We start from the raw sequence: 9,299 nt of genomic DNA, 5'->3' as shown, positions 1-9,299 counted from the left end.
TTTTACTTGTTTTGATTACATGAGTGCTTCAAAATTCACAAAGAGTAGCGTTAGCTGATGAGATATCATAGAACAAAATGTATAAGATCTCTCTGTGTTGACCACAGACCTCATTTCGGTGTTAATCCCCAAGAAACATTAATTTCCCCCTAGACTTTGGCTAATGATCCATGGCAGTTCGCCTTTGTCAGTGCCTACAAAAAGACACCCTTACTATTGCTTTCTATAACTATGAAAAAGTAATGATACTTTAATAGAAAATGACAAGTAAAAGTCACCCAGTAAAATCCTACTTGAGTAAAAGTCTAAAACTATTTGGTTTTACATATACTTAAGTATCAAAGGTAAATGTAATTGCTAAAATATACTTAAGTATCAAAAGTAAAAGTATAAATACTTTAAAATTCCTAGTAGCCTAGTGGTTAGAGCGTTGGACTAGTAACCGAAACGTTGCAAGTTCAAATCCCGAGCTGACAAGGTACAAATCTGTCGTTCTGCCCCTGAACAGGCAGTTAACCCACTGTTCCTAGGCAGTCATTGAAAATAAGAATTTGTTCTTAACTGACTTGCCTAGTAAAATAAAGGTAAAATTAAAAAATGAAGCAAACCAGACAGCACCATTTTATTTTTTTTTTTTTTTTTACGGATAACCAAGGGCACGCTCCAACACTCAGACATCCTTTAAAGCATGTGTTTAGAGAGTCTGCCAGTTCAGAGGCAGTAGGGATGACCAGGGATGTTCTCTTGGTGTATGGAGTAAAAAGTACATCATTCTCTTTAGGAATGTAGTGAAGTAAAAGTTGTCAAAAATATAAATAGTAAAGTACAGATAGCCAAAAATAGTAGTAAATACTACTTTCAATTATTTTTACATAAGTACTTTAAACCACTGCTTATAACACCAAAAATTTAACATTTTGCATGGTTCAGGAAAACTTGGGAAAATGAACGCGCCTATATTCTTTGATTTTCCCTTGCTAGGACTGTCGCATTAAATAAACGTCACCAGCAAACCTGCGAACAGGAAGCGTTAGCCAAAGCTAGCCAGTCAGACAAGACAAACAGCCTGATATCAAACATGCTTGCTGGTAGTGATTTCGTAAATCTGCGAAATAGATTCAAGAAAGATGCTGAACTTCTTATGCAAGGGGTTTCAGCAGGTGACCGCAACGAAAAGAGTAAGTCATGTTAACTATTAGCCATTAAATTACCCTCGTAGCTAACGTTAGCAGCTAGCACAGACGACAGTTTCAAGAAGTAACAAATCAATGAATGAGTCGTAAATAACTTATTTGCACTGTGTCGTTGCCTATCATATTCAACTTCCCTATTTCCAATTGCTATTACACCGAGGAGGTGTGGAATATGGCCAAAATACCACGGCCAATGGCTGTTCTTAGGACATAACCCTTAGCCGTGGTATATTGGCCATATAACGTTACCACAAACCCCTGAGTTACCTTATTGCTATTATAAACTGTTTCACAACGTAATTAAAACAGTAAAAAATAAGTCATTCCCGTTGTACATGGGCTGCTGTTATGTGCCAGATGTTAAGACTACAAACCGTTATAAATGGCCAGATGTTAAGACTACTGTTATAAATGGCCTATTTGCGAGATTGACTTATTTCAATAGGCATATGCTACTGACTAAAATCTGTGTTTCTAATTGCAATTAAACTTTGCCATAGTTTGCTGAGCTAGATGCAGGTAACCTATAGCCCCTGGTAGGCCAACATATAATTTCAGGGAAATATCCTCAATGATACATTTGCGATAGAGCTGTGAACATGATCACAATTGATAACTTTCAATTTAATGAATTAAACATGGCCATTAATAATTGCATAATAACACAAGCCTACAACAACAAACTGAGTTATAGGCTATTTATTCAAATCAATTAGCCATTAGCCAGGCTACACAAGTGGCACAAATTGATTTGCAATGGCTTCAGTGATATCGTCATTTCAATATATTTATTGTATCAAATGGTAGGCTACAGTATCCTACAATGGCATATAAATTAATATCCTACGTGATGGCCAACAGATGCAAATATACCCTATCATTCTCCACATTTAATGTCATGTTCATTGTGGACTTTTCCCCCATAACAGAAGCATGTTAGGCAGTTCCATAACTTCCATTTAAAATGTCCACTCACGCAGCACTCCAGACCCTAGAACTGAGCACGAGTAAACCCCTTTGCTTGATTCTGTTATCCATAAGAAAAGTCGACATCAGAATGTAATTGACTTTAAACCACCTTTGAGAGAATTTATCTAAAGAGCTCTAGTATACCTAAAGTAGTTTTCCATGCTTTGTCGCCATTATAGCAGTTCTAGTGTGTTAATATGTTTTATAGAAAAGGGATGTCTCCATAATTACCGATCTAAATAGCCTACCTACAACTGGTAAAACGTGTGGGTGTGCTGCCTCTGCTGCAGCACTCTCTCAACCAGTGCTCTCAACGCTCACACACCTCTCCGGCCCTCCCCACAATTCTCTCACTCATAGCAGCAGCAGGTAACAGTGAAATATATATATTTTTTTTTAAGAGAAATGCCATGGTGGCCTCTGGCCAATTTAGAAGTGGCCCAAAAACCCGACCAATACATTTTCACCCGCTACATCGTTTTCAAAGTAGCCCAATTTCAGGAAAACCACAAACATGGCAACCCTGCATAGATTTCTAAAATTTGCAGGCCAATGACCACTCAAAATCCACCCACAAAGCCTAAAAACTAGACCAACCTTTTTGAGAGCAGTTGACACATGTTTCCAATAGATGTCTCCAAAATGACAATCTAAATAGAACTGGTAAAATTGCTTTACCCTGTTCTCTGCATTTCTTCCTTTATTTGTTCATCACACCAAATTATTTAATCTGAGCTTTACTATAGAAGTGATGGGTAAAGACTGTTTTTTCTTTCAGAAAACATTGTGAAATTGTTTTTTCAGAATAATTTTATTGTATATATAAAAAAAAAAATCAATAGAAAAACAGGTAAAACTAACCTAAATGCAGTAGTTGCGTTCTTTCCAGCTTCAATTTGAAGTGATTGTTATCTGTGTAGTTGGCTAGCTAGCAAAGGGAGAAGAGCCTCGGTAGTGGGGGTTAGAACCAGCTACGGGAACAGAACAGAAAACCGGAAAATAACAATTTGAGGAACTGAACTGGGAACGAAAGTGATCTCTAGTGTTCCGGAACAGAGCCATTATTTTAAAAGCATGATAATAGGTTAATAATGTTATTTTACATTCCTAGCATTTTTTTGAGTCCCTACAAAAAAATGCCATCAAAGCGCCTATGCAAAGCACTCACTCTGTCACTCAGAAACTTCTCCTTCTATTGTTTGCCTGCCAGCTATTTTCTATGCTAGTTAAGGATGCTAAAGTTATGACGTTTCACATTGGATTTATTAATAACCAAAAGGTAAGATGTGTTTTAAATTCTGGTGCCGCTGCACCCACAAGCTTGTTAGCTAGTCCAGGGGCGTTGAGACAACTCTCGGATGTTCAAAGTTCCTCCATATTGTAATGAAACAGCATGGAGCAGGTCTCGAACCCTTGACCTTCTAGCCCGAGGTCCGGCGTGCTATCGACTGTGCCGCAAAAGCATGCTCAAGCGGCAGAGTCGATTTCCGCGCTTATAAACTCAGGGTCGTTACACTACTCCCTCCTTTCAAAGAACGCGTCCTCGCGACTTTACGTCTTACAGGAACGCTCTCACCGGCCAAGCACACGCTCTGTCGTGGATGCAAAGTCCGATCACTTCTGACACCAATGTAATGAAACGGCAGGGAGCAGGTCTCGAACCCTCGACCTTCTAGCCCGAGTTCCGGCGCGCAATTGACTGTGCCGCAAAAGCATGCTCAGGGTCGATTTCCGCGCTTATAAACCCAGGGTCGTTACAATATTAACCGCTTGCCCGTAGCTAGCTAGGAATCTAGTTGGCAAATAATTATGTCATTTGTTGAAGTAATGATAGGCCTACTAATATACTAAACACATAATGCACCTCATATTATGATGCCAAGCCTCCTCCATGTCCACCCCCTATCTTGCTCTCTCCCCACCCTGCAAAATTTCAGTTGCATCTCACACTACACTTGTCTGTTCGTCAAGCATGTAAACAACTAGTTTGCCTGGTCCATAGAAAGCTGCTCTATCTGCATTGATTGATTGGTGGAGTAAATTAATGAGTTAAATGTAAAAACGGTCGATTTTCACAGGTTTATAAAAGGAACGGAAAGGAACGATATAAACGGGTACTTTTCTGGTTCGAACCTGTTCAGGCCTTTATTATGCTGGTCGGATAGTGGTTCGAAACGATTGGAAAATAATTTTGGTTCCAACCCCTGCTCCATAGCAACCATTTTTGTTTTCCATAGCAACCTGCCAATCAATTGAACAACCTGTAAACCTTGGCTGGAAACAATGCTAATCGAACGAACGACCAGACGGCTTGGGTAGCAACCTCGGGACTATATCTTCATGGAAGGATGAAATCGTATGAATTCAGAATAATGTTTTTAATGATTCTAACCGTTGTATTTGTCTCGAATAGGCTTGCAAAATTCCGTGAACTTTCAATAAATTCCCTGGTTTCCCAAAATCCTAGTTGGAGGATCACGGAATCAGAAGGGAATAAGCAGGAAATCCGGAATCCTCCAACCAGGATTTCTGGAAACCAGGGAATTTATTGAAAGTTCCCAGAATTTTGCAACCCTAGCCTCGAACCTAACACGGCCCAATATATCCTCCAAACCACGTCTTTAGGTATTATCACTTAAATATATCCAACATTGTGCCATCACACAGGAGGTCCAGCAGGCAGATTTGACAACAGAGAGAACAATTGTCTTATCTTCAGGACCAAACTGGGCAACATGCCACTGATTCTTGATTGTTTTGACTGTGCAAATGCTGTGTCAGCACTGCAGCAACATGATAGTTTCAGACTATACTTCTGGACTGTACTCAAGACTCAGCCCAGTGCTTGCGTAAGCTGATATGCATCAAAAGAAACAGCAGACCCAACATTGGCTGGCTGGATGGTCCAGTTAATGGTATTCTTTTACGCTGGCGATATTTTGTGCCACATTATTCATGTGAAATATTCCCTTATTTTTTATACTATTAAATTACCTTAAGTTGCTATTTGAACTGTCTAGTATGAGACAGCGGCATCTTGGTGGGCCGGATTTTCAACTAGAGGAGATTTTTGTTCCAATGCCAGTGCACTGGGTTCATACCTGAGGACAGACCTCGCAGCTTGTCCACTTCACCAGCCAACTCCTGTCTCTGATACTTTTAATCAACTGCTAAATTATAGGGATTAATGGGCTTTCCAAAAAATTATCTTATCGCCTACTGCCCCTCGTGCTATCTGTTTCATCTTGAAATGTCTTGAACCTTTAAAAGGTGCGGATTGGGCACCTTCTGTTCTCATATTCTGCTGTAAATTCAATCTGTTTTTATAACCCCTTGGCAGACTGACAATATTCAGCATTATACTCAATGATGCTGAATAGCCTAGGCTACAGCCTACTATCATCATGCATAGGCCTAGCTAGATTGTGTAGCACCCTTCAACAAATCTCTAAACACTAAACTGTGAGCGCAATTACACGTGATCACTGTAGGCCTTTGCTGTTTCTTTTGAGAAATATACTGAATAAGTGATGATCTAGGCCTACTTCATTACCAGTGACCATGGCATTTTGTCTCAAACCTGCAGGTCAAGAAGAGAAAGATGCCAAACCACTCTCTCGGATCAACCGCCATTCTGTCTTCTGGATTGTGTCATCTGTTGGGTTGACGTATTATTTCGACTTCCTCCGGGTCCTCATGGAGAATGAGGATATCAAAAGGTGTTGTTTTGATGAAAAAATATTTTGTCCGCAAACCAATCCAGCTAGTTTGAAAAGATGAGGAATTGTGTGTGTAGGTCTTTGCAGTGGGTCATCTGTGATCAGTAGGCTAATCAAATGGGTTGTTAACCTGGATCCAGACTTGAGAATTGGTCAATGTAATTGGAAAAGTCCCAAATATTGTGCTTATTTGTTCTTTTTTGGTTAGGCACATTTTATTCATGCAGGATTATCTGAATACTCAATGTTTGCAGAAACGCAATTATGACGACTGCATTTACCGAAGTTCATATCATGTATTTGCTGCTTTGGGGTTTTGTTTTCCAGCTGGTGGTTCAATCTTGGTGTGATACTGCTGGGAATATGCCTATCTTTGGCCACATTTTGCATTGTATACCTGGAGTGGTTCAAGGGCATAAAGGACTACGACCAGGAGTACCCTGCTATTGCCCCTATTACCACAGCAGCCTTCATTGCAGCATCATGCAGGTAATACTCTTTCAATTACATTGTACATCCTGAAAACTGACATGGGATGTGTTAACATAAAGGATGTTTTTTTTCCCTCTTGCCGACATTAACTTACGCCTCTTGTAGAAGTGCAAGGTGCTTTATGTTACAATTTCATTAGTTCAAGCATAGAATATTAACTGTCAAACATACATTTGTATAATTGTTACTCTCCTGTGGCGGGGTTTTGCAGAGAAATAACATATTATTTTAGCTACGAAGGCTGTAGGAAACTCTTCACTCATCTATGCAAAAAGTAACAAGGGTTTACAAAAAAGACAGATTAATTTCTTATTTGCTTACTTTAATCCATTGTTTATCCTCAACAGTGGATTAAAGTGAGAAAATAAGAAATTAATCTCTTTTTTGTTGTTCTCCAACTCGTCTCTGAATCGAATTAGTCCTTTTGGAAATTTTTCCTTGGGTAAACCCTTTTTTGTTTTTTGTTTTGTCATTGCTGTCGAGCACCCCTCCTTAGTTTTCTTTGTTTGCTGTAGCACGGCAGCCTTCCTGAAATCTTCGCAAAAAGTACCTTAATATTAATTAAAGCATACCCTGTTATTGATCTACAGTGTCTTGCAAAAGTATTCATCCCCTTGGCGTTTTTCCTATTTTGTTGCATTACAACCTGTAATTTAAGTAGATTTTTATTTGGATTTCATGTAATGGACATACACAAAATAGTCCAAATTGGTGAAGTGAAAGGGAAAAAAAATCACTTGTTTCAAAAAACAAAAAAATAAAAAGTGGTGTGTGCCTATGTATTCACCCCCTTTTGCTATGAAGCCCCTAAATAAGATCTGGTGCAACCAAAGTCACATAATTAGGCCTCCTGTGTGCAATCTAAGTGTCACATGATCTGTCACATGATATCAGTATATATACACCTGTTCTGAAAGGCCCCAGAGTCTGCAACACCACTAAACAAAGGGCACCACCAAGCAAGCGGCACCATGAAGACCAATGAGCTCCCCAAACAGGTCAGGGACAAAGTTGTGGAGAAGTACAGACCAGGGATGGGTTATAAAAAAATATCAGAAACTTTGAACATCCCACGGAGCACTATTAAATCCATTATTAAAAAATGGAAAGAATATGGCACCACAACAAACCTACCAAGAGAGGGCTGCCCACCAAAACTCACGGACCAGGCAAGGAGGGCATTAATCAGAGAGATGACAAAGAGACCAAAGATAACCCTGAAGGAGCTGCAAAGCTCCACAGCGGAGATTGGAGTATCTGTCCATAGGACCACTTTAAGCTGTACACTCCACAGAGCTGGGCTTTACGGAAGAGTGGCCAGAAAAAAAACATTGTTTTATAAAGAAAATAAGCAAACATATGGAAGAAGATACTCTGGTCATATTAGACTAAAATGGAGCTTTTTGGGCATCATGGAAAACGCTATGTCTGGCACAAACCCAACACCTCTCATCACCCCAAGAATATCATCCCCACAATGAAGCATGGTGGTGGCAGCATCATGCTGTGGGGATGTTTTTCATCTGCAGGGACTGGGAAACTGGTCAGAATTGAAGGAATGATGGGTGGCGCTAAATACTGGGAAATTCTTGAGGAAAACCTGTTTCAGTCTTCCAGAGATTTGAAACTGGAGCGGAGGTTCACCTTCCAGCAGGACAATGACCCTAAGCATACTGCTAAAGCAACCCTCGAGTGGTTTAAGGGAAATATTTAAATGTCTTGGAATGGCCTAGTCAAAGCCCAGAATTCAATCCAATTGAGAATCTGTGGTATGACTTAAACGATTGTTGTACACCATCGGAACCCATCCAACTGGAAGGAGCTGGAGCAGTTTTACCTTGAAGATTGGGCAAAAATCCCAGTGGCTAGATGTGCTAACCTTTTAGAGACAGACCCCGAGCGACGTGGAGCTGTAATTGCTACAAAAGGTGGCTCTACAAAGTATTGGATTTTGGGGGTGGGGGGAGGGGGTGAATAGTTATGCACGCTCAAGTTTTCTGTTTTTTTGTGTTATTTCTTTGTTTCAGAATAAAAAATATTTTGAAAAGATATATATTTCTTCAAAGTGGTAGGCATGTTGTGTAAATCAAATCAAACAAACCCCCCAAAAAATCTATTTTAATTCCAGGTTGTAAGACAACAAAATAGGAAAAATGCCAAGGGGGGGTGAATACTTTCGCAAGCCACTGTATGTGAATGGACACAAATGCCATAGCTAGCTGGCTACATGATGCTTTTGGTTAGTAAGTTGTTAGCCTATTTTACAATATCTCCAAAGATTTTGATCAAGCACATTTTTAAATTTCTTCTCCCCAGTTTAAATATAGCACTGTGGCCTGTGTGGTCGTTCCTCACCCCCATCCTCCTGTTTACCCAGTTCATGGGTGGTGTTATGCTCATATCCATGCTTGGGTGAGATGTTAAGGTAAGATAGCAACATGTAAATAAAGATGGTCTTATGAATCAACAATATAGATTGTGTAAGAATCGGTATTGTGAACTGTATTGTTAATATTTGTTCCATCCAATATTTCTCCCTCCATTTCAAACTGATATCATTGTATTGCATAACTACCAATAATAGATAACTAAGTATCTACTGCTGAGTGCAATTATTTTTGTTTCATTTACAGTACTAAAGCCTCAACAATGATGACATTTTGACTTTCGTGTTAACAAATTGATAATGTTCAGGAAAGTTTTTTTTTTTGCATAAATATATTATATTTGATAAATTACCAAAGCTTTTTAAGTGCTTTAATTGTTTTTGTATATGTTTTTGAATCGCATGTGTATTTTTGAGGCACAAAGCCATTGTGCTATTAACATTGTAAATGTGTCCTCACATTCTCTCAAATCTGCTAAATAAATAATGGTTTGTAGCTAATGTCAACCTTGTTTTCCTCTATTGTTGGCAAAAAGTCTA

General features: G+C 39.2%; 1 protein-coding gene across 1 annotated transcript; it reads left to right on the top strand.

Moving 5' to 3' along the window:
- The first annotated feature begins 991 nt into the window (after positions 1–991).
- LOC115142762 (transmembrane protein 128-like) lies at positions 992–9,266 on the top strand. The gene is made up of 5 exons (XM_029682477.2): positions 992–1,178; positions 5,749–5,881; positions 6,209–6,370; positions 8,690–8,798; positions 9,007–9,266. The coding sequence occupies exons 1-4, from the start codon at positions 1,079–1,081 to the stop codon at positions 8,787–8,789; spliced, it is 495 nt and encodes a 164-aa protein (XP_029538337.1). The 5' UTR covers positions 992–1,078; the 3' UTR covers positions 8,790–8,798; positions 9,007–9,266.
- Positions 9,267–9,299: the final 33 nt, after the last annotated feature.

Source organism: Oncorhynchus nerka, linkage group LG15 (assembly GCF_034236695.1).
Source record: "Oncorhynchus nerka isolate Pitt River linkage group LG15, Oner_Uvic_2.0, whole genome shotgun sequence".
NCBI classification, from domain to species: Eukaryota; Metazoa; Chordata; class Actinopteri; order Salmoniformes; family Salmonidae; genus Oncorhynchus; species Oncorhynchus nerka.
Note: the sequence above shows the minus strand (reverse complement) of the source record. Positions and strands in the feature narration are given on the sequence as shown.